At 34.0% G+C, this 27,084-nt stretch overlaps 1 protein-coding gene across 4 annotated transcripts; it reads right to left on the bottom strand.

Moving 5' to 3' along the window:
• Positions 1 to 960: 960 nt before the first annotated feature.
• LOC149808058 (GLIPR1-like protein 1) lies at positions 961 to 26,656 on the bottom strand. Of its 4 annotated transcripts, none has more exons than XM_089973169.1 (6): positions 25,210 to 26,656; positions 20,670 to 20,841; positions 6,942 to 7,163; positions 5,822 to 5,937; positions 3,023 to 3,133; positions 961 to 1,228 (listed from the first exon to the last, which is right to left on the bottom strand). In XM_089973169.1, the coding sequence occupies exons 2-5, from the start codon at positions 20,826 to 20,828 to the stop codon at positions 3,031 to 3,033; spliced, it is 600 nt and encodes a 199-aa protein (XP_089829295.1). In that variant the 5' UTR covers positions 20,829 to 20,841; positions 25,210 to 26,656; the 3' UTR covers positions 961 to 1,228; positions 3,023 to 3,030. The 4 variants fall into 4 exon arrangements, with proteins under 4 accessions (XP_089829295.1, XP_089829283.1, XP_089829276.1 ...); XM_089973157.1 differs by lacking the exon at positions 25,210 to 26,656 and adding an exon at positions 24,954 to 25,153; XM_089973150.1 differs by lacking the exon at positions 25,210 to 26,656 and adding an exon at positions 24,478 to 24,571.
• Positions 26,657 to 27,084: the final 428 nt, after the last annotated feature.

Below are 27,084 nucleotides of genomic sequence, written 5' to 3'. Positions count from 1 at the left end.
CCTCAAACATGCGATGATTGTTCTTTCACTACTGTCATCAACAAGGTACACGGGCTATACGTTTTATTAAAATAATAAATGTGAAGAAAACTGTGGTCATTGTGTGATAAGCCAATGATCTCAGGGATATTCTTCACCTATGTACACCTTGATAAGCGTAGTATACGAAACCTGGTCACGGGAGAAAAGGTCATCGTGTCAAACTTCCAAGACAGGGAATTTTGCGCCCCTATACAAATAAAACCTAAGATCCGTTTAGGCTTAAAGGAGGCGACCTCATTGATTCGTCTTTTGAAACGAAGCTAGAAATATTTGGCAGCAACCAGAATGCGAATTTAAAGGACATTCGAGTGAAGGATATAACTAAACAAATCAAAACAAACTGAAGATATTCAATTATGGCAATAATGCGACCAGCATAACATAACATGGATATTGCACTTGCTAATTACGCAACATAATAACGCATGAACGAGCAAACTGGTCGTGTCACAACATTCATCCAAAGAGCATGCACGAAACGCGAATAAATGAAAAATGTAATATTTTTGCAAGAGTTTAAATTTCAATAGATCTTGGGTAGATCGAATACAATTGCGGGTCTTGCATGAATTTAAAGCTTGACACAGGATATTGTGTAGATCGAGTACACTTGCTGTTTATTGAAAGTTCAAAATTCGATACAGGATATCGAGCAGATTGAGTACAATAGCGGAAATGTAAGAATTTACATTTCGATACATGATATCGAACAAATTGAGTACAATTGCGGTGCTATTACGAGTTTGAATTTCGATACAGGATATCGAGCAGATTGGGTACCATTGCGGAAATGTAAGAGTTTGAATTTCGATACAGGATATCGAGCAGATTGAGTACTGACCTATTCTTTATCAATGTGAAATTAGAGTGTTCCATGGGGATGCAATGAATGAGAATCAATTGATACAGAAAATTAAGGATGAGGTACTGGAATTTATTCACATATTCAAAGAGTTTATAACTATGGAATATTATCGACAGGTACGTATAACTGAATGTTATCGACAGTCTTTTGGATAATTTCGAAAATGATGATGCATAGGGCAATGTTTATTTGAACAGGAAACAGGAAGTCAGTCCATGAGAATGATTCCCATATTTGTCCCAGATTTACAACTCTCTGGCTACCAGAATACGACTTTAGACTGGAATTTTCAAGTGTAGATATATCGTCATGTGCGTCTCTCTGAAAAATGCAAGAAAATATTCAGTTCAACGGAAGGTGTCAGCGATACATGTCAAATTTCTACAGAAGGATTTACTCAGTTAGGACTCGAAGCTGAATGTTGATATATATCTCTGTCTGCTAAGATCTATCTTTCTATATGCTAATATGTATCTATCTGCTTAAAAATCGTTTGCTAATATCTATTTCACTATCTGCTAATACATATCTCTCTATCTATCTAACTATATATATATATATATATATATATATATATATATATATATATATATATATATATATATATATATATATATATATATATATATATATATATATATATATATATATCCATCAAATGATATCTATCTTCTAATATCTACATATATCTGCAAATTTCTGTCTATTGACTATTATATATATGTGAGTAAACCTTAAACCAGTTTCCCAATATTTGGCGTGCACAAAAAATGAACAATAGGTCAAGAGTTCACTTTCATCGGTCATTTAAGAAGAACATATAGCACAGTGACAAGGATCTATCAGATGTTTTAGGCATAGAGAAATTATTAGGTTTTTTGGCGTTTCCATTTACATATATAAAACGTTGATGGGGTATTTCCTAGTTAATGACCACTGGTCAAAACATAAAAAAAATGGAAATTTTAGTACTGATTGAACATAATGAATCATAATATTATTAATAACTTATAATAAAAATCATTATTATTATAGTATTAACGTTAATAATAAATATTAATATCATTAATGCAAATAACATAATAACTTCGTCTCCATATACATTTATGAATGAAAAATACAAATACAAATTAACAAAGGATAAAAAGATATTGTAATTATCATAAAGGCACCAGCATTTCAAACCACCTATGCTTGGACGAGTGCCTGACTCCCTAGAAATTCATGAGGGAACAATATGGGAATGCCAAGAAGCAGCACAAATATTAGGCACATGTAATGAAACCAAAGCTGGAAAACAGCGCAGAAAAAAATACAAGGTTTCACTACGCTTAGAAATAAAAAGGTTCTTTAGCAACGGGACAATGAAAGATATATACTAAGACACAAACACGAAGCGTCACACTCAAAGAAAAATAAATACATACATCTTTGCACATAGAATTATTCAAAGCTAATAAAATATCAAAACTACAGTAAACAACATAAATTACAGGAGAATTTGTCGTAAAACTACCCATGCATATTTTTTACATCCTATATTACTTTTGAATTTTGTTACTGGACATGTAGTCCATCTGTCTTCAAGACAAATAAAATAGATATCCTTAACAAATAACTTTTGTTAAGGTTATGGGAGAGAGAAGATATTTTTAATTAAATATTAAAAATCTCAATAGTAATGCTACTATTTAGAGAACCTCCACGTGACAAATATGAATGTGATCATACATTTGTTTTGGCAATGAATACAGTTACTGGAATTAAATGCCTATATATACATCCCTTATGTACAATGACCAAGACGGATTTTTAGTATCCAGTATAGCGCATGCAAGTGATCTATATTCAGAAACTATGCAATATGTAATTATAATAGTCAGTCACGTGTTATTAATGAAAAGTTATGATCGGTTACAATATAGTATGTGTACAAAAATTATCGTTCTATATTGTTCGACTACGCGTGTGTATGCCTTCGTATATTTTTTATTCTCCGACGAAGTTCTGGTTTCGGTTGAAACAAAGGGAAACATTTTTTCCCTGCCATTTACCAAACGTTGAGTCAACAAATAGTTTGAGGGAGAGAAGAAAGAAAGAAAAAAAAACACTTACTTAAAAAACTATTGGGTTGATACACATAATCCACCAGAACACTTCGAGTTCATCCCACATCGTTCACAATTCTTTCCTTTGGTATATGGGTATGACCCAACGTAATTTCCTCTGAAACAGAATCATATTTACTTAGATTACAGCAGGAAATTGAATCCTAGTGGTTACGCTGATAAAAATTAAGCGTAAATCCAAAATATAATTTAAATTAGTTTAATGCCACAATCCGTAAAACTGAAAGTGTAATGAAACTGATCCATTCAAAGGTCCTAGAGATGGCGTTTGAGTTATCGCAACGTTTTAGTTCCATATTTCAATAACTGTGCTCGTGAAAAGCCTATTTTCAAACAGAGAACCATTCAAGAAATCTAATAGTATATTACACTATCTAACGAAAGTCACGACCGATACAGATGGCGAGATTATCAATAAGCAAATCAACTAATTTATTGGAGACAAGTTTACGTACCTTCATAATGTGTCTTCGACGGAGGGGATGATTGTTCCAATATTTAACATAGGAGATCATTCGGAACCCCATTTTTACTGGGACATTACTTTTATAAGCTATAATTAAAAGATATATAACAGGCATTCCTAAGGAAAGATTGATGAATTAGCAATGATTTCGATAAACTTATTTATGCTCAGTGTGGATTCAAGACGTGACCGGAAACATGTTTGCATTTATTTTTGCAATATTTATTTTCGGTACTTTTATAAATATGTATATCAGCAGTGGCAAAGGACATTATTGTACTTCGTAGATTTCCATATGACTGTCGATAGTGCCAATAAAAATGGTTTCTGGCATAAATTCGTTAAAATTGGAGTGACAGGGAAAGTGTTAAAAGAAGTAAGATCCATTTCTACCACAGTTAAAAGATGCATTTTACATATGGGCTACCAACCACCATTTATTACAATTTCATTCTGGCTTGAGACAAGATGTTCTGTTCCTATTGCTGTTTTCTTCTAGAAGATATAGAAATTTCGCTAGAACTTAATGGTGAATTAGTATTTCCTTCGATGAGCTATTGTTGTTTTATTCTCTTTTTGCAAAATATTTACCTCTTGTCAGAGAAACACAGGGATATATTAAAAAAAATATTGGATACTCTACAGATTTATTGTACAAAGTAGAGGCTTGCGGTCATCAGGGAAAAATAATAGCGATTGTGTCTGGAAAAATGTGGTTTTGTCAGACCAAATAATGTTTGGAAATGCGATGGGCGCAATTTAAATCTTGTTGATTATATTGACCCTTTAGCTTTTTGTTTGATGAGAAATTTACTAAAGCAGTACAAACATTTAATCAGAGTAAGGTTTGAAACACAATTTACTGTGAGCGAAAGTAAGAAAACAAAGCATGGAAAACTGATGTAGCTTCAAGCTTGCACAATGCATTCTTCTTTTTTAGGGAACATCCTAATTCAAATTGTTTTTTCTAAAAATTATTCCTAGATTTTAATAAAGAATAGAGGATACTGTATTATCAAATTGGCGGCGTGTTCTTGAAAAACGAAACACGATTTTGCCGTAAGTTCTATCTTGATGTATTACGAAATGAAAACGCTAGAATATTACCGTCAGCTTTAAGTCAGTCACTGTCATATATCAATAAGTAAAACTGGCGATTGTAGAAGTTTAAGAGAAAATGTTCACGACATACTGTGTGTGGACAGAAATTTGAGAGAATTTGAAAAAAAAATGAATTTATTTTCATTTTATTATGTCCTCTATATTGGAATCTTCTAATTAAATTAAGTGACTTTTTTCTAGGATCGTCCTAATGTGTGGAACTGTTACGTATCAATACATGAAAACAAAGTGTAATTTGGCTAAGTATATTTATACAGTAAATAAGATAAAACTTTTAAATTCAATGACGTATGTTTCAAAGCTTGAAATATGAATCCGTTCTAAATTATACAGATACGATAATTCATGATTGTAATTATGTATATGTGTGATATTTTATCTGCATACCATTATCACAAGCTGTAAATTTGTAAACGTCATAATCATGATATACAGTAATAAACTGATTATAATTCTATATAATATCCCTGTCACATTCCAACTTATTATACGTCACATGTCTATAATTCTGGTCTCTACATAAAATATAAATTAACACGGCACTTACAGAATGATATTTGATCTTGAATCAATTCACTTTTAATGTTTTATGAAGTGTTGAGAAAACTAAAAAGAAAACACCTACCAATTATTATTTTTTACTTGTTTTACAGAATAGTCACGCTAATAAATGCCTATAGATGGCAGGGGTTTTCAAAGAAGCCACATAATTCATTGTGACGTTGTTCATAGAATCAGTGTGATGTGGAGTATGATCTAGCGTTAAGTCCAAAAAGAAAATTCGATACAAAGCGTTGCCGTTGTTTAGAAATAGGATCACTGGATCCCACTGGCACTGGTAGGGAGGCACAGAAGACATAGTGGGCTCCCACTGTATGCCGACTAGGGATCATTTGAAGAACTTGACCCAAAGGTTTGTTTATACACAGTGATATGATTCGAAGTTACAATAATCGACAGATCAAAAATCCGTAGTTAGATATGGATGGCATCGGGAAATATGAAGGAACTTAAGATCATCTAATCTCTTACTCAGTAAATTTTAATAAAGCATACAAACATTAAATTTATTATCTTAAAATGGACAACAGTACCCATTTCAGGACTCTTATGCAATGCGAGTAAACAAACAATCAAGTAATATTCGTGTTTTTTAGGGTATATACATATATCATAATTAGCACAAGAACGACTTACGGTGGATTATAGAAGCACACGAAAAACATAGCGTTTATAATCGAAGTAGCATCCGTCCTTAGCGTTGGACAATGACTCAGAGCACAGCCGATTTTATCTGTTGAAGCCCATATCATCTGTGAAAACGAAGAGATACCATCACTAATTGACAAATATATGAGGATCAATAGATATGTTTACTTGTTAAATGAGTATAGGCATGGAAAGCCATATCCATGATCCAACAATGATGTTGAAAATCGTGGTATCACCAGGCTCTCTTTTTTAAAACAGTGTTGTTGAAAATCGTAGTATAAACAGATTCCTATAATTTCAAAAATACCGTAATTTATGTTCCACTGTATATGTACTGTTTGGGGAAATATTCGTTTATAGATTGTGCTTATTATTGTAGAAATGTGGCTGTACATATAAAAAACAAATAATTAAAAAACACTCAGATTGGTTCACAATCCAAATCACATTATGAACATTCGAATTCGTAGATATAATGCTGACTTTTTATTTATAATGTCTCTGGTAATTAAAACAAAAATAGCAAGCCAAGAGAGATACGAAAAATACTACCCTAATTAAAGACAACTTGATTACTTATCACTCCCATTTCTTTCCTTTTTTATTTACTATTAACTGATGACTTTTTGCTCTTAACTGTCACTAAAAGTAAGACTTTCAAGCAAAGCCTGTGTGTGTGTGTGTGTGTGTGTGTGTGTGTGTGTGTGTGACTTGAATGTTTAACGTAGCTTTAAAAAAAACAAACATCAGTCATATCGCTACGATGTCTGCAGTGTGGCAGTCTATAGTGATATCTAGCACTGGGACATCATGCCGCAGACATGTAGCATGATGTCCCACTCAGTCACGTTATCCTGACACCAGGCCGACCAGTCCTAACACTAACCTCGTAATGCTGAGCGCCAAGTGAGGCAACTGCTAGTACCATTTTTGTAAGTCTTTGGTATGACTCGGCCGGGGATCGAACCCACTTCCTCTCACATCTGAGGCGGACGTTCTAACCACTAGGTAACCGGAGTGGTTGACACCCTGAAGGGTTAAGCACTGCACGATTATATAACCTAAATTTGAACATTTTGATATAAACGCATCCTGCGACCCTTACTTGAGTATAATGGCACGCCACGCCACAGTCTGTGGACCAGTTCCACTCAAAAGTCTCGTTCCACCAGGACTGGCAGGAGTTTATGATGACGTCAATAGAGGACATCTGCCCCGAGGAGGAGTAAAAGTAGGCCAGGTTCTCTCCATACCCCATATTCTGGTGTCCCCAGTAGCAGCCCTCTGACCATTCCGCCGCTCGTACACGTAGCTGGTCATCCCATTGCTATTAAATTACAAAAATCTATAAATAGTAGTGCAACAGAGCGCCTTCTGAATTATTTTTTAACGAGGATTCATCCGGAGGGTGCTTTGTTATAACAATACTACTTTCTCGACAAAGGAGGCATGTTGTGCCAAGAGCAAACGTAGTTGATTGCCAAAAGGAAACGATGTTGATACGATATTTGCTTGCTGTTATAACATAATACATTCACATATTCATTTCTACGTCAATTACAAAGAAACATGGAAATAAAAAAAATATTCAGAGGAAAATAAATCAGTTTTGATAAGGCACATATTAATGCATAAGGACGCCCTCGATAGTTAATTATGTTTCTGTGTAAAGGGATATTCAATGCAAATACAATTCTTCAAGAACTTACCTAATGTGGTAATTTGTCGTTGAAAGAATTCGAATTTAGTTGTTTTTTTATGTCACTATGTTTTATTCACATATAAGTTCGCCCATCGGCGCCGGCTGTACCATGACAAGCTTTTTACATTGATGACTTTGCATCCATGAAATTAATCCATTAAACACGAGTTCATTTAAAAATTCATATTTGTAGTCCCGTAGTTCGTCCATGTTCAGCCTAGAATGTCTTTCACTTCAGATCTGCTAAGAAAAGCGTATGTTCTCGTATCTAACTGGCAGCGCTTCATTCTGCATGAACATATCTAGCAGATGAATGTTGTTGGGCCGTATATTAAGTTCGGAAATTATTCCTTTAACCAATTTGATAAAAATTTGCATGAAAGCCGTGTCCGAAGGAACCTGATTAACTAAAGTGACACGCTGACATACCGGTGCGAATTAAATTATCATACAGTGTGTTTTTTTATCCTTCTTTAAGATCATTTCACATGGTTAAGCAAACCGTTGCATTATCATATTGTCACGTGTATAGTTTTGTGTGCACGCTAACAAGGTTTATGTGCTGGCAGAAATTTTACAAGAATGCCATGTCACTTTACGACGCCTTTGAAAACTTCAAAAAACTCTCTCTCTCTCTCTCTCTCTCTCTCTCTCTCTATATATATATATATATATATATATATATATATATATATATATATATATATATATATATATATATATATATATATAAACCAAGGCACATAAAATAGCCAAGCAAAAATGTTTTAACCTCTTGAATGGTCTACTGTCAACAGTCTCAATATCTGAGTCAACCTCAGAAATAAAGGTCGACTCGCGTATTAAGGATTTTGGGGAAAAACTCAGAACTTAATTCGAGCTTTGTAAAAATAAAAAGGTACTATTTTCTGTCTGTTGTGTTTCTATGTTCACCAGGAGACTACATTGCATTAGTTGTGAAAACATATAGGTAACTACATTCGGAGGTTTTCTCTTTGCGGAATCTAATCAATGCACTGATATTTCACCATAATGAGATTTCCCTTGCTCTTGAAATTCCGCTCAACGATGACAAGAGAAAATATATCCCAGCTTAAAGTTACCCAGTAAAACTTAATAGATAACCACTATATGTTTGCCCCCACCCCGAAACTAATTTTATGGGCTCCCCTGGCCAAAGGTCTCGTTCATAATCGGTCTAGAATATCGTATACTTAAGATCTACAAGGAAGTGCGTTTATTCGCGGACCTAAAGATCCTTCATCTAGTCGTGAAAAGTCGGTTCTCTTCGCTTCACCTAGGTGATTCAATCTTGTAAGGCATGGTCGCGACCGAATTATTTAAGCTGTCACGCGCCGATACCATTGGTTTTCACGTTGATTGTATTTCTATTTAATTCACATTTTGTAAACTAAGAATAGAACAAAACAAAACTTTTATTCATGAAGGTACATTTCTGGCCACGCATAGGTGGCATCTGAGAATATCACAACTGCTCAATATTCTAAAGTGAATAAGGTCACTAACCTGTGTAGATACAAATCACATAGGGACATCTGATTACACAAATATAGCATTGTCATGCAAGGATGCAATCACAATCCGGGAGCGTACAAAGGTTGTAACATAGCAAAAATAGTTTCTCGTTATCAAGTATGAACGATTTCCAATTTCACAAATAGAAAAACGTTTATGATATTGCACACATTATCTGAGTGACAAATTTGGTATTAGTTTCGAGAATTTTGCGATTACTGGTGGCAAATAAAGTTTGTAATTTTTAAATAGAGTGTTGGCGGTATGAGAATGGTTTTTAAAAAAATACTTTCTTTGTCAAATTTGAAACAAATGAATAAATAATGGTTTTTGTCCCTAAGGCCATTTTTATTACAATGATTCTTTTTCACCAAGCAGTGTATTGTCTGAACGACCGGTTTCAACAGGAAGTCTGTCATTCGATGTCCTCAACTTGATCTATGGTAAATACAGATTACTAGGTAACAGTAAAAAGAAGTTTTCCATATTCGAACCATCTTTTCCAGATTAAAACTTTCCCTTAGATGATAGAGTTACCAACAATTGCCATTCCTATACATAAAGATCTTTTAAAGTTTATGTTATCATGCATTTTGTTCCTTTAGGATTATTAATAAATTCATAATATCGGAAGTTTGATTTCCCAACAGTTATCAGAGTGTTCGTTATGTTATTCATCCATTTGTAGATATTAGCATTAGCACTGGTCTCGTGAAAAAAATACTTGATTGAGGAGTCTGGCTAGTTTAGCCAATTTACCATTGATGATAGATATCCAAAATGCTATTATTTGGGATCCGATAATTGTATCACTATGTTTTCCTGCTAGTTCGGAATAAAACATTTAAATGACAGTACTTTTCCTAGGTTTTAAAATATTCATTAAAAGTTCGATCAGCAAAATTTCGATAATTGTAATACTTTCAAATCCCCAAACCTCACAGCCATAAGGTATCACGGTACCAATTGTTTTTCCATATACCTCAATGCTAATGTTTTGTGAAATAAATATACTTTCTGTCCTACTTGGGCATGCATGTCACACGCTGTCATATAGAACAATGCTAGATTGTCAATTTGACAATGACATAACCAGGTACTCCATTGCATTTAAGAGAGATAACTCTACTGGAACTAGACAGGGGTAAGAGTTATCTAGTCACAACAAGCACATTTTCAGTCATGTGTACCATATTTTAAAAAAATCATAAAAAATACAAAATATGATCTAGATAGAAATTAACACAAATTCACATGTTGCCAAGAGGCTCAACTTTTTTTTAAGCCAAACAGAAAGTACAAGTCTTACATAATGCACCAATCACAGCTAGTTTTGTTCTTTAATTCTGAATACAATGTTCCATACACCTTAAGCTCCGCCCACCTGGACTTGCGCAATTGGTACCGTTATACCTATAGCAAACCTTAATTTTTCCAATAATCTGTGAAATAGTTCAGGACTGTATAAGTAACAAATATACTTAGTCTCACTTGTGAAAAACAATTTGATGAGGTAATAACCTATGTCTTATATGAATGTGTATAGAAATGTCATTGAGCTGTTTGAACTATTGTTTTCATACTTTTGCTTCACCATCAAAATCATCTTTTGAAATAAAATGAATTCTTTCAACTATGAGTTGTATCTTATTCATATCAGCAATTATTGAACTTCACATAGGTGATATGGGATAAATCACATTATATCATATTATGTAATAACTAGGTCAAAGGTCAATGTACCAAATAGTATGCACCTGTCCTACTTCAAAATGTACAATTCACCTAAAAGAAAGGAATTTATATTTGTTTGGTAGGTGCAGAACTTAACATCAGAGACAGGTGGACATGACCCAATCTTATTATAAAGTATAAGCTTTGACCACTTTACACTATCTACAGATACAAGAGGTCACTAACCACCAGTCCTCACACAAAGGTCCACCTACCCATCCTCTTTGTAACACAAATAGTAAGCTTTCCTCCTTTGTAATGTGAATAAAATTGTTTCAATAAGCCAGTCAGTCACCAAATATAGTAAATCGCAGCTTCTAAGTGGTTATGTTTGGATTGGGAGGTGAAATTAGGGGAATAAAATACAGAAAAATGCCAAATATAAACACTAAGTATAGCACATCAAATGGAGTTAAAAACAGGAGGAAAGTGTTTATCTAAAAGGGAGAGGTAGCTTATGATAAAGGAATTAAAGGTGGCAAAATCAGCAATGCGAAAAATGAGAAGTGAAAGTTTGATGACCTTACCTTGGACAAATATATGGGGCAGGGCCCAACAGGTCCAAGGACAGCCCAAAGGCAACTGTGCTATAACATCCCTTACAGGACCCAAATTTCAAGTGAAGTTGTGTTCATTTCCATCTAATATAAAAGGGTGAATAATTTAGATAATATAGATACATATAAAGTATATTTCTTCTACATAAGAATTTAATAATAATTGGTATAAGATAGAGAGAAACTTATCTCAGAGCCAAGCAGAACATACCTTATCAGTTTTTTAACTTGTAAACTTTACTGTGAGAAATTATCAAATTGCTTCTACTTACATTTGCATCAAGATTGAGGGCTAATATAATACTTCACAAATCTTCTCTTTATTTTCATAATCAGTCACTGAAAATGTGAGATTTTATTTCCTTGAAATGTTATGACTGGTGTAAGGGAGATAACTGAATGATATACATAAGGTGTGGTAACCTTGAATACATTATCCATGTAATATAGATGAGTTCATCAACAACCTGTATTAACTTCATTGCAATTAAATTATCTCAAAATACATTACTGACAAAGTGAGAACCTAACATTTAGACTCCTATGTTTAGTGGAGACCTCAAGAGTCATGTAATTTTAATTTCTAAGATGACGCAGCTCTTTCATATCACATAGTTCATATTTTCTACAATGCCAGCATGTAGAGTGCAGCCTTCCATAACCATGCAGATATCATCTCATGCCAATTTGGATTCTTGCGATGGGATGCAAAGTTTCAAGAACAGTGTGGATTTGAATGGAATGAATACGCACTGTGTGACTAAAATGGTTATCATTCTGTAATGTTGGACCAAACATGGAAATTCCACAAGAGCAGCTTGACAGAAAGAAATAGGATTAATTGAAAGTCAGTAGTAGATTATAATTGGGCTTATACAAGTGCCAATGGGAAATGCTGACTTAAGGAAACTGTTCTTGTTTGTTGGTATTCACTGCTACTTCAACAAAAGGGAATGCAAGAGAATTGAACTAACTACATGAACAATTTCAAAGCAGGAGAGTGTAAAAAAAAAAAGGGACAATTAGAGCAGGACAATTCAAATCAAAATGGGAAGGAATACCAAATCCTTAATAAATTACCTAAAAATTACTCATGCCAGAACATCCCACATGGTACAAGTGATCTATCTACAAGTGTACTTAGAATGTTCTCTATCCTGGTTTATGGCATGCCTTACAAGAACAAGATAGTTGTTTTTGTACACATGATTTTTCATCTTTTGCAGGTACAATAGCCAATATTTGGCCAAAATCAACTATATTATGTTTACATAACTTATTTTGTTGCATGCATTCCAATCTAGGAGGTAACAGCACATACATAAAGGCATCAGGTAACACAAGTCTATATCTATCATAGCTATAGTTATCAAAAGTCCCCATCCAAAGCCATCTTGTGCTATTTTCTAAAGATTTCATACATTTTATTCTTAAAGAACTTTCAATATTTGACCAAAAGTGTTCAGCATACATTTGTTTTCCTACATCAAACTAGTATAGTTCATAAATGCCGCCCACATGTATGCGTTTCTATGGAAACACTGTGAGGCTATTCTTTCCTTTAGGTATCACGGTACCAATTGTTTTTCCATATACCTCAATGCTAATGTTTTGTGAAATAAATATACTTTCTGTCCTACTTGGGCATGCATGTCACACGCTGTCATATAGAACAATGCTAGATTGTCAATTTGACAATGACATAACCAGGTACTCCATTGCATTTAAGAGAGATAACTCTACTGGAACTAGACAGGGGTAAGAGTTATCTAGTCACAACAAGCACATTTTCAGTCATGTGTACCATATTTTAAAAAAATCATAAAAAATACAAAATATGATCTAGATAGAAATTAACACAAACTCACATGTTGCCAAGAGGCTCAACTTTTTTTTAAGCCAAACAGAAAGTACAAGTCTTACATAATGCACCAATCACAGCTAGTTTTGTTCTTTAATTCTGAATACAATGTTCCATACACCTTAAGCTCCGCCCACCTGGACTTGCGCAATTGGTACCGTTATACCATAAAGTAAACTGGGCGATATAGTATGATCGAAAAGATGCAATTGCATGTATATGGGAAAGTTGAAGTATCTAATTTTTCGGTACGGTAGATGCTGGACCTTCTAGCATGGTCAGCGTTGTATTTAATTTACTATAAAATAAATTTGAATTTTAGGGTAAAAAGTATTCAAATTCGGCACAAATTTATAGTAGATTCTCACCAATTGTAAATATATATTTAGACACATGATAACAAAAAATATTGGCTAAAGATGTTCGCCTTGCCGTACACCCTTACTGCACTGAAAGACAAAGTATCATTCCCTCGCACAAGTGACACGAGATTTGATATTATGATACATATTATATATTATTCTAAACATTGTTATGTTAACAGTTTTCTCCAGAGCCCTATAGTCCAAAACATTTGAAAATTACTGCTAAAATCAATACAAGCATAAAAGGTTTCATCTTGCAAGTTTTTAAAATTTCAGTAAGAGCTTGAAGACAAAATCTCTCATCTGTAGTTGAGTAGCATGTCAAAATTCCGGCTTGGTTCTCTTTAAAAATAATTTGAAAAAATTAATGCTTCTAAAGTCTTTTTTCATGTACAGATGTAATAAGTTAGATCAAGTAGCCCAAAATCGTGATATGTGTATAATTGTCAGGTTAGCTTGTGTCTTTTGCCTTTATATATTGATCTGAATATTCCTTCAAGCCAAGCGTCCGGAATCAGATCGGTGTCAAAATATTATATTGAAAAAAGACATATAATGGCATAAGCATATCAGTAGTACATTTTTATGCTCGTTTACTATACTGGTATACCACTATATTTCGTTAATCTTAATAGTTCTAATATACTGTTATACCACTATATTTCGTTAATCTTAATAGTTCTAATATACTGGTATACCACTATATTTCGTTAATCGTAATAGTTTTGATACACTGCTTAACCAATATGCTTCGTTAATCCTTATTCTTTTAATACAATTAATAATTTCTGACTTAGTAAATTGCAGAATTAAGACTTTCAGCATTGTCATCTATTGTATTATTTATATCACCTTAAGAACATTGTAATTTTCGTTGTAATGTTCTTACTTTTTCAAAAATTCATAGAGTTCTTCGAGTTTCACAATTTTATATTACGCCACCTTTCTTAGGTTATTTAGTATTTTCCAATAATCCCTTCCTTTTCTTAACTTTTCGTTCCCCGCAATATTTTGCGTTGATCTGCTTTCCTTGTTTATGTAAAAGTTCATGGTATTTTATTGTATTTTACTTGCTTTCACAAGTTTAGTGCTATTTAATATATTTGATTATTATTGTGTATTTTTCTTGCTAGGTGATATTTTCTGCGGGCCTTTCGGCATTTAGTCCCAAACCATCTTTTTTTATTTATATAAAAAACGAATTCTATGTATAACGTAAACATTTTGTAGCAGAATCTTTCAATAATGATGATATCGATGAATACAGCTTTGTTTGATATCATTTCACATACGTAATTATACTCTAGTATGTGCATCCAGAATATTCTTTATTGCCTTTTCAAGTTTGCATGTATCCCTGTTTTTAATATTTAAAAATATCATCCTTTCTGTTTACTTGCCATCTTCGTTTTGTGTTGATGCTTTATTATCATCAAGCAAGATTTGCATGATTTTGTGGTAAAAACTAAAGCTCGTAATTTTCAATGAGTGACCGTCAGTAAAAAGTGGGTTAAGTTCATATATGCAGAAATTATTAACATATTTCAAAGCGCTGATAGCGACGATAAAATGGTCAATAACAGAAGTATTTCGGAATGCTATTGGACCAACAATCATATCGTCACCACATCTTCCTTTTAAGATAATAAGATTATTATGTCTACATATGTCTTTCAGTATCTACCCAATGTTATTCATTTCCTTATGTCTACATATGTCTTTCAGTATCTACCCAATGTTATTCATTTCCTTATGTCTACATATGTCTTTCAGTATCTACCCAATGTTATTCATTTCCTTATGTCTACATATGTCTTTCAGTACCTACCCAATGTTATTCATTTCCTTATGTCTACATATGTCTTTCAGTACCTACCCAATGTTATTCATTTCCTTATGTCTACATATGTCTTTCAGTACCTACCCAATGTTATTCATTTCCTTATGTCTACATATGTCTTTCAGTATCTACCCAATGTTATTCATTTCCTTATGTCTACATATGTCTTTCAGTATCTACCCAATGTTATTCATTTCCTTATGTCTACATATGTCTTTCAGTATCTATCCAATGCTATTCATTTCCTTATGTCTACATATATCTTACAGTATCTATCCAATGCTATTCATTTCCTAGTCTAGTGATACATCTGTCTTAGGCAACTAATATTCACCGAGGTATGACTGAACAACCGAGCGTAATCGGCACCTAAATCGAAGTGTTTTAGAACGAACTCACCTGTTTCAAAATCGTAATTTATATTATGAGTATTGCCCTTGAAGTCTCCCATTAAAACACATATTTGTTTGAAGTGCACCTGTTGGTAATTGCGGATGCGAACATGTCAATTTCATCTTTAATATGAAACCTTGAATCTCATGGAGAAACACCCTAAAATAAAGGTCATCGTCAGTTTTCTGCACATTACAACAAGGTATGTAATTTTAATCATTTAAAATTATACTTACAAAAGGAGAAATACGATTGTTTACAAAAACGTCCCAACCGCTGCTCATGCGGTAATATGTTTCGATTTTAGACCAATACGTACAGTCACATAATTTAATTGTGTCAAAATTGTCTAGATTTGTTTCACAAACACAACAAATATAATATTTTTGAATGATTTGAAAAAAAATCGCGGTTAAAAGATTACACTTTAGACCGCAGACATTTAAAGATGCGCATTTACTTGGGAGACTTGATCAATTTCAGTTTTAGGTTTTATGTAATTTTGATATGGGATCATCCCTAATATGATCCTTTGAACACACATTGTATTCGATGCACGGCGGTCTGGGTCTCCGTCCAAATTCTCAGGCGGTTTATCTGTAGGTTTTGGAGGTTGTCGCAAACTCATTGTTTCGGGATCCTTTTCTACAACAACTACGATAGTTTGTGGGGTCATCTACTGCATGTTGACATTAACATGTTTTCTTCAGATCGGACATCTTTGGTTAAGAAAACGGTTTTTAGTTTTAACATCTTGTTTGTCATAATCATCATCACGACTAACATCGCTTGTTACAGAATTTATATCCAAGACCCCGGAGGCTTGTATGACTATCGACTCTTTCTCGTCATAAGTAGTCAGCAGATGGTTACGAGAAATGTTGCTCAGATTGAAATTCGCTTACCAGCTGCTGAACCTATCGAACGTGTTACATGTCTCTTACATTTCGAGTCCGGGCGATAACCCATTCCAGAAAAGGTCATGTACAATTCACGGCTGCCGTATCCTAATCACTGTACTCCAACCCAAAGAATCAGAATCTTCAGCCATACCCGAATATTCATAAGGTTATTCCAACTTAGTATCTTAAAGAACATAAACAACCAAAGGAGTAACTGAAAATGCTACTCCATTCAACCGTGCGTATCACTGCCGTCCTTTTATGACGTAATTGCATTTTTTACCATTTCTGTATTTTATCTATGGACATCCTTTTGTGGATTGTGAGGCAGAAAGTATAAGCAATTCCATTTAGGTTTATGACAGTTTTTCGGCGTCCCCGGGTAGTCGAGCTGCATAAAGCGCTCGTCTTTACCGATTCGTACCATCTCTTTCTGTTCGCGTGAGTTTCGGATAATATAGGTATGCGAGAAAGCTTGCCAGAAGCTTCCTGCGTATCGGTGGTTCTTAACGGGATTTTCCAGGTTCTTTATCCACACGTTATACAGGCCGCCATGTATAGCCTATCGTGTGCTGAACATGGTAATTCTGCAGGTTTTGCACGGCGAAATGTTTACCACTTTAAATACAGTGCCTAAATTCTGTACATTCAGCAAGTTCATCATTTCAGATAAATACTGAACTCTACGATGGATTGATATGCAATTTAAGACGTGACTTCTGAGCTGCAGGTACCCGAGATGGCTCAACTAATCTTCGAAAAGTAGCTATCAATAATGATACTTAGTCTCGCAAGACATTACTTACCACAATTAGTAAATCAGATCCACAAACCCGTATTCTTTATAACACTATTCATCATAGAAGTGCCTTTCTAATCCGTCTAATATACTAACTAATAGATGATGACATTTATTTCAGTGAAGACGTTCGGATAAATGGATTTTGACTTGATATGTGGTAGCACGTACAATTATTAATGGTATAATTTTCTTAGTAAACGGCTGCTTCAAAATGACACCAATGAAAGGATGTAAATTGGTGAAGTTTTGTTCTCTGACCTGATGCATCGTGTCTGGTACACAAGGCAAATTGTCTACATAGTCAGGGGAGAGAATCATCGTCAAACAAACTAAGAGGTATATCAATCTCAAATCAAAGTCAGTTATAGTTTATACTGTATTTATATAGATGTTACATTCCTGTACACCTTCAATGCTTATTTTTACTATAATAGTTGTATAGATGTCGCGTTAATGTACACTTGTATTAATTATACGTTAAACTGTATTATATAGATGTCGCGTTAATGTACACTTGTATTAATTATACGTTAAACTGTATTATATAGATGTCACGTTACTGTACACTTAAATTAATTTATATTTGATACTATATTTATATATGTCGCATTACTGTACAATTTTAATAAGCATTCTGCTAGTCTGTTTCATTTGTACGATAATATGACTACGCGTGTCTACGTTTCTCATCTAAGGTTAAAATTTCCTCATTTATGAGTAAATTATTCAGGTCAATTCAGTTCGTTTTTTGTACAAAACATATATATAATAGTCAATGTACACTGTAATAAAAGAAGTTTGCGCAGCTAATCTGATTTATGAAGATACCACACAATTTTAAATTACGGGCGCATTTCAGAATCGCTTTATGGAAAGAATGTCGACTTTTTAAGATAATTTGCATACAAGAAATGCAACAAATGCAAATTAATGAATGATCTAAATAATTAACGTTTCACGCTATGTCACTCAAAAGCTAACGCGTCCTTATAAAAATCGACCGCTGACGAAAACTACCGCTGACATGGGTGTTAGCATCACGTGATTACAGGCGCAATGGAAGTTTGTCGGACATGCAGGTGTAATGTCCGTGAGATATTCGACTGCCACAATATATCATCTATATTTTCCATTGTCATAACCTAAACATGTTTTGACTAATTTTCAAGAAATGTTCAGTAGGCACTCAAACGACAAAACAGCTAAGTCATATGTAGTATGTGTCAGCATAAAATACCTTTATTTTATATGATGTAATATACTCGTGAGTACTGCATGACCATCTCTGCTCTGGCTAGTGGTCAGTTTATCGGCTGTTCTTCATATCTAACGATTTTACGAAAAAGAAGCGTTGCTGTGGTCATTTGTAGCAGGCATGTTCCAGGTAAGCGACTCATTGGATAAGAAAAGACATAACTGATAATTCTATGTTATCATATATATGCAGATATACATAGCCTTAGAGAGATATCATGGGCCCTGGGGTAAGAAACACCTCTCCTAGTTCTTCTTCAAACAAAAGTTTTTTGTTGTAAAATTAAAAAGTGTTATATCCTCGGTTGCCCCATCCCTTGTCGGCTATGTCGATATATTCAAACCTATTTCCCAAAGTATTGTATATTCATTATCACATTTATGTCTGTGTTATAATTATTTTAGGTCCTGTTTAAATCCGGAAATTAATACATTGAAGGCGTGTTGCAAGGTCGTTGCAAAATAATTGATAGACATGTTCTGTATACCTCCATCCCACCCCTTTGCCACCTTCATTTCTTACTCACATGAAAGCTTCGTACAGTTTTAAGAATGTTTAAAATATTTATTCATTTTACTCAAACTCTTAACATAGTGCTAACTTATTTTGAACGTAGGACTTTTCAAAGGCCATCATGCATGGCACGAGAGTTAGGGGTATGTTCTTACAAAAGAATATAAGTGGAATAATGAGCAATCCTAAACACTGAATTGTGTCCATATATATCAAAGTCGATCTTTAGATTTCGAAGTATACTACCTCTTCTTGAAATTAATGTGATGACCACACCAACGGGAACGTCTGGCGATGGAAAAACGAACCGTGTAAATGACTTCCGATGCCATGCAATTAAGCTTAAAAATGGATGCGTGAGATAGATCATCTTATGTAATTCATCTTGAATATGGACATGCGACATGAGTCATCTTATGTAATTCATCTTGAATATGGACATGCGACATGAGTCATCTTATGTAATTCATCTTGAATATGGACATGCGACATGAGTCATCTTATGTAATTCATCTTGAATATGGACATGCGACATGAGTCATCTTATGTAATTCATCTTGAATATGGACATGCGACATGAGTCATCTTATGTAATTCATCTTGAATATGGACATGCGACATGAGTCATCTTATGTAATTCATCTTGAATATGGACATGCGACATGAGTCATCTTATGTAAATCAGCTTAAATATGGACGTGTGACAGATACTATGTAATTAAGTTTTATATATGAATGCAGTGGCGTAATCAGGGTTGGCGCCACCTAGTGAGGTAACTCATGGTTTCACCCCCATGGACCTCCATCCTGCACAAAAATTCAAAAATTTTATAGACAGCCATTTTGGTGTCACTCCCTCTGATGGTGTTACCCGGTGCGGTCCGCACCCCTGTACCCCACTAGTGACGCCACTGTATAAAATGTGTGGCATAGATCACAAAATACTTAGTTTTGAATGATACCAGCTGAACAAGACTTGCAAGTTTTGTTTGTTTGTTTATTTAAAATTGTGGAAATGAGGTTACTCTATTAACTGATCATTAAATGACATTTCGAGGAATCGTCTGTAGATAAAGACAAAATGGAACAGAATTATGCTGTCATCTTATCTGATGTACACTAATATTTTTAATTTGTTGAACATAAAAGTTTTTTTTGTTACACCAATTCATTATTTATAACCAAGTTTTTGATGATTTCAGATAAGATCATCACAAATAACTGTACGCCTCAAACGTCACACTAAACCGGTCTTAAAAAAATACCTCCCACGTAAGTGCACAGCTGGCTGCCCATAGACATTCGTACTTGCGGAAGAGGTAATAATGTTTTGTATTCATAATGCTGATAGAGTTGCGGTAAGCAAGCCTTACCATCATCTTCATATCGGCAGCGCCCTCATGCGTCCGGAAGAAGTTGTGGATTAGGGTCACGAGGTTCTTGTAGGGCGTAATATCTGTGAGAACGCCATCAGCGGGACACAGCAAAACCACAATGATCACACCCAGTGTAAAACACTCGCTTGCTGTCATCTCTGATCATAATCTGTGAAAATTTGCAACAGAAATGTGAATAAATAAATAAACAAAAAATATTTTTTAAAAACTAGAAGAGCGTATGGACAAAATTATAAATGCTTCCCAAATAAATCGTGACAAAATTGTCTTTGTGTATGCTAGTTTACTAAAAGCAATTAAACAAATGCCTTTCGGTACTAATTAATATAGGAGAAGGGAAATTTTTTAATCGTGCTGAATTTATAACTGCTGCCCTTGGCACTTGCATTCCAACATGGAGTCAGTTGAGTTCGACATTATTAACGTTATTTGATGACACTGTATAGATAATGTGATACGTTATACATATATATATATATATATATATATATATATATATATATATATATATATATATATATATATATATATATATATATATATATATATATATATATATATATATATATATATATATATATATATATATATATATTTGCATATGTGAGCGTGTGTGTGTGTGTGCGTGTAGCATCACACATCTGCTGGAGTCTTGTGAAGTTATGTTATAACTTCTGCATTCCTGCGAGTGAAACCTGGAGTTTCTTGCTGAGGCAAAGAAAAAGTAATAACAGTTTGGGGTTTTATGTCTATTATATTTTCTTTTATTTTTAGGGTTGATCAGAAAGGTCGCAACTTAACAAAACATAAATTAAAATATAAATAAAAGAATAAAGAAAAAAATCATTTTGTCTTTAAAACTTATGTAATGTAAAGTATTTTGGAACAATATAAAGAACTATTTTTTAACTGGATACCTAAAATATTGCTTATGATCGTATTTGTGTAATATTTAAGTAAATTAGCATGTAATTATTATGGCGATATAAAAATTATGGATACAACTTTAAATCGGGGACTATAAAATATGGGAATACTTAAAACGGATATTATACTTGCAATCATTTTATAAAGTATAATTTTTATGTAACTTACCCTAGGCTGTATATATAAATAATAGTTAACTGGACAGAATAAAAGCTCTCTCAATATTTCACTGGGAGTCTGATAACATGATCAGAGTGCAGAGTTGTAAATTCATTGCTAAAACTGCTGATTTCATTTTGCACTTTGCATTGCACATTGATATTCCTGGTTTGAACTTATTTTATTGGCCAATGTTCTCAGCCAGTAAAGTGGAGCTGGAATTTCAAATAACGTAGATTTAGCTCTTGTCTTTCAGTCATAAAACTATTCATGAACTGCTTTAAAGTTACGATTTAATTCACAGGTTGATGCATCTAATGATGATAATTAGAATGGAGAGAGAGAGAGAGAGAGAGAGAGAGAGAGAGAGAGAGAGATGAACATGGCAAATGTTATACATATAGTGAGAAACATATACAAAGGGAGCTTTTAAACCTCAATCAGCGCATGCGTAAGATGCAAACTATGAAATTCTTTCCAACAATATATCAGTAACAGTTTCAAAAAATTAATCAAGAACATTTTGTTGAAATAGTCTTTAGTAGCGGACAAAGTTTTATTTCTTTGATATACAATTGAAATATGGTAAATACGAATATTGACATCAATAAATTCCGACGATCCATGCGATAAGATATTTGTATTCACGTGTATACACAGCTATTAATACTTTGAATCAGTGTCCTAAATAGTAAGATGTAATATTTACAAACAAATATATAATGATGCGCATTTTCTATGTCTTCACCACAGTCGCATAAAGACTTAAGGATTGTCTTTCTATGTCTTCACCACAGTCGCATAAAGACTTAAGGATTGTCTTTCTATGTCTTCACCACAGTCGCATAAAGACTTAAGGATTGTCTTTCTATGTCTTCACCACAGTCGCATAAAGACTTAAGGATTGTCTTTCTATGTCTTCACCACAGTCGCATAAAGACTTAAGGATTGTCTTTCTATGTCTTCACCACAGTCGCATACAGACTTAAGGATTGTCTTTCTAATGTCTTCACCACAGTCGCATACAGACTTAAGGATTGTCTTTCTATGTCTTCACCACAGTCGCATACAGACTTAAGGATTGTCTTTCTAATGTCTTCACCACAGTCGCATACAGACTTAAGGATTGTCTTTCTATGTCTTCACCACAGTCGCATAAAGACTTAAGGATTGTCTTTCCAATGAGAGGAGTACAGGTCATGAGATGGATCACTACAGTTATTTCTGTTGAAGTATGGAATAAAGAACAGATGTCTCCGGTGACCTGGGCCAACGATTTGCTTCAGAAGGCGGGGTAGTGGATGTCGCCTGTTATTGAAGCTGGAAGCATATTCGGTAGTGTACCTATCTATAGCCCAAACAACTCCTGCAAAACTATATTAGAGGAGAGAGAGAGAGAGAGAGAGAGGGGGGGGGGAGATGGGTATGTATAACGGCTTAAATGCTAATCTATCATGCAAAATGAATTACAACTAGACCAGTATACTTCACGTGGATCATGATTCAATTCTACACGTTTTATTAAATCTATCAATTATTTTAGAAGGTTCGTGACCAACTAAGTTCCTAAATTTAGGAACGTTTATCGTTGCAAGAATTGTACCGAAAAATCATAAACTATCTATATTTACTGTCATTTGGTTGTTACAACATTATCATATGAAAATTATGTATAAATGGTAATGTATGCAATTATGTATTGTCGCCGGGGGATGAATAAAATGACAACACGAAGATACAAAACTGCTGACAGTTTCATATGTATGAAAGAAAACATGAAACTTGAACGTCTGAAGAACTCTAACCTGCCGATCAAGGACAGTACAGTGACACGGATATTGACAAGCCAAAGACAGTTGTTATTGCCGTACAGAGTTATCGGTCTTTGCTCATTGTCCCGTTCGGTCTGGTACAAACGTCTTGCATTTAAAGTTTCACTGACAGAGATACACTGGTTTCAAGAAATACTGCCTCATTACAATTACATCCGCCCGCCCCCCCCCCCCCCCCAAAAAAAAAAATACAACAAAACATCGTGGTTTAAAGAAACATTGCTACTTCGTAAGTGTCTATTTACATATAAAGGTTTGTAAAATTTATTCAATTTTTTTTTTTGCTTTAGCAAAGAAGTCAACAATTAATAACGCCGAAAGTCGTGTGTTGATCATGGACAATCAGGAAAACTCTGTCTGCTATTATTTCGTGTGTACGAACACCTGCTACTAATTCCGTGCGGTCCCATTATTCCCACTATATCGAGGTTTGTAGTTGTGTGACCGTTATGCGCAACAAAGTAAGACTTAAAATCCTTGCATATGAAGTTCCTATTTGCAATAACAAAACACACAAATCCACTCTTCCTATTGTCTGAAATATATTCCTCAAGCACCCTCGTTTTAAACCATTGGTATCAGGTCTATTTTCTCACTAAGTAATTACGCCCTTATCCTGAGTTGGATTATAACTTCAACAACAAATTATCTTCTCTAATATACTGCATACCTAGAAATTTTTGTTGAACGCTTTTTCTTGCCTGCGGCAATTAAACAACTCGAAACAGTCTTAAACTTGAATGGATGTATGCATTTATATCCTTTAGCATCGGTGATAATTAAAATCCAATAGAACTTAAGAAAAATACAAAATTACTGACACGATAGTTGAAGCATGTCATATAAAACCTCTCGTTCCATCTTACCTTCAGTCCAGCTTGTGTCAAAACAATGATACAATTCATTTTCATGTCACTTTTATATCCCAAAACATAAATGATCCGATGATGGATGACTATGCCCTCTGCTCGTGTGTTCTTATTATACCATTTGTAGTGTGCTTGAAAGCAATATGTCACAAATTTGTATGTCAATAATGCTGTGAGGTATGGTTAAGTAACAGGTGTGTAAGAAATTTTAATCAAATGTTTAGAAATAATGACATTTATAAACAAAAATTAAACATAAAAATACACATTTTTAAAGATGTTTTAAGAATAGGAATCACATTCTCTTGACCAAAATCCTTGATTAGAAATAATATTAAGCAATTCCATATATGCTATATTCCGTGTCTACTTTCTCTATTTAAAAGAGTGATGGTACAAACACACCTTTAGATATGAGAGAGAGAGAGAGAGAGAGAGAGAGAGAGAGAGAGAGAGAGAGAGAGAGATTTTACCAATGACTCCACGTTCATACACAGTTGAACAACTCCGTCTTGATTACAACTTCTTCTTGGTATATCTAAGTAGTACTGAGTAACGAATTCATTTCCTGTGGATGATGGATGTTTTTGTGACTGAACCTAAAAATGGCGTGATAATCAGGTTTTCCTTTTCTCCTGACACATTCACATTCTTGCAGGCTATAACCTAATCGTAAGATTTGAAAAAAGCCAACAAGTTCTATTATATCATGCAAATGATGGTACAAACCCATAGGAACGTTAGCAGGCTTGGCTCATTGTCATCTTGCGACTATTAAATATGCAAGGTTGATGTTGATTATTTGGCTAATTAATCTGAGAAACTAGACTGTAACGGTGTTGGTTAAGTCCACACGTATGTAATAAAAGACAGTCTCAATTAGATTTCCTGAAGCCCATAAATGTGTAATATTTTACATCATCATTTCTTACAGATGGGGCAAAACATTTAACTGAAACAACGAAATTTATTTAGCATTTAGTCTGTAATATTTGTTTTTACTATTGAAAAGCTGCATTGTACAAAGAGAAGACCCATGCGGTCGTAAACAAACCAACCATGTTAACAGAAAGTCCGACCATCTGGAGCAGGATATGGTATCACGGTACCAATTGTTTTTCCATATACCTCAGTGCTAATGTTTTGTGAAATAAATATACTTTCTATCCTACCTCAGCATGCATGTCACACACTGTCATAGAGAACAATGCTAGATTGGCAATTTGACAAGGACAAATACTCCATTGCATTTAAGAGAGATAACTCTGCTGGAACTAGACAGGAGTAAGAGTTATCTAGTCACAACAGACAGTTTCAGCCATGTGTACCACATTTTTAAAAAATCATAAAAAAGTTCAAAATATGATCTAGATATGAATTAACATAATCTCACATGTTGCCAAGAGGCACAACTTTTTTTAAGCTTAACAGAAAGTACAACTCTTACATAATGCACAAATCACAGCTAGCGTTGTTCTTTATTTCTGAATGCAATGTTTAAGCTCCACCCACCTGGACTTGCGCAATTGGTACAGTTATACCGGATATGATGTTTTGTATTGACAACCAAGCATACTGCCAGTTTCCTTTAGAAATGACATTCAATTGGAATTTTTCGACTATGCTTACATAGCTAAAAAAAAAAAAAAAGTATTTGACGATCCGATCTGTGAAAATGATTTGCACATAAACTGTAATAATAAATTCCGTTAATTATTTCCTTTTTGGACATGCACAAGAATAGAAATAGTTCTTCTAATTTTAATAGAAATCTGATGCAAATCTAATATGAAGAAAGATTGGTTAGAAACTAGTCTCAGTTGTTTTTGCATCATTTCCGTCCTTGTAATGCATGTAATGGACACATAGCCTTATCTGTTAAAATGGCTTTGCTCGTGTGTGTGTGTGTGTGTGTGTGTGTGTGTGTGTGTCTGTGATTTTTAAAATAGCTTTAACAATTTTTCAGTTATATCGCTACGATGTCTGCATTGTGGCAGTTTCTAGCGATGTCTAGCACTGAAGCATCATACAGCTGACATATGGTATCATGTCCCACCCAATCACATTATCCTTAAACCAGGCCGACTAGTCCTAACACTAACCTAATGGTGAGCGCCATGCGAGGCAGCTGCAAATGCCATTATTTTTAAGTCGTTGGCATGACTCGGCCCGGGTTCGAACCCGCATCCTCCCGCATCCGAGGCGGACGCTCTAACCGCTTTGTTCTTTAGGAAGTGTTATATATATATATATATATATATATATATATATATATATATATATATATATATATATATATATATATATATATATATATATATTCCTTTAAGCACTTTTGCACCATCGTGTCATTAAATTTAAAATTGACAAGATAGTTAAAGTTAATCAAGACTTGGATTGCAATTTGTAAAAAAAATGGGATTTATGTATTTGTATGTGTAATATGCAAAGCCTTCTACATAGGTTGAACGAAATTGAAAGAAAATGATGGTATATAACTGTAGCTTGGTGAAAATATACAACAAACATTTTACTGTATCGATGCTGATAATGAATGTATTCATTTAATTAATTTTCTGTTATTGTAATTCCAAACGCTGTATC

This window comes from Sinohyriopsis cumingii, chromosome 1 (assembly GCF_028554795.1).
Source record: "Sinohyriopsis cumingii isolate HCF-2022 chromosome 1, ASM2855479v2, whole genome shotgun sequence".
In the NCBI taxonomy this organism is placed as follows: domain Eukaryota; kingdom Metazoa; phylum Mollusca; class Bivalvia; order Unionida; family Unionidae; genus Sinohyriopsis; species Sinohyriopsis cumingii.
The sequence above is the reverse complement of the archived record's forward strand: the minus strand, read 5'-3'. Positions and strand labels throughout refer to the sequence as shown.

What these genes read in the sequence shown, in the direction of transcription:
- LOC149808058 (XM_089973169.1), bottom strand. Translation starts at nt 20,828, where the DNA reads ATGACAGCAAGCGAGTGTTTTACACTGGGTGTGATCATTGTGGTTTTG. An exon ending in CTGCCGATATGAAGATGATG is followed by an intron (nt 7,164 to 20,669) that starts GTAAGGCTTGCT and finishes GTAATTTAATAG; the next exon opens with CAATGGGATGACCAGCTACG. An exon ending in GTGTGCTTCTATAATCCACC is followed by an intron (nt 3,134 to 5,821) that starts GTAAGTCGTTCT and finishes ATTCTGTTTCAG; the next exon opens with AGGAAATTACGTTGGGTCAT.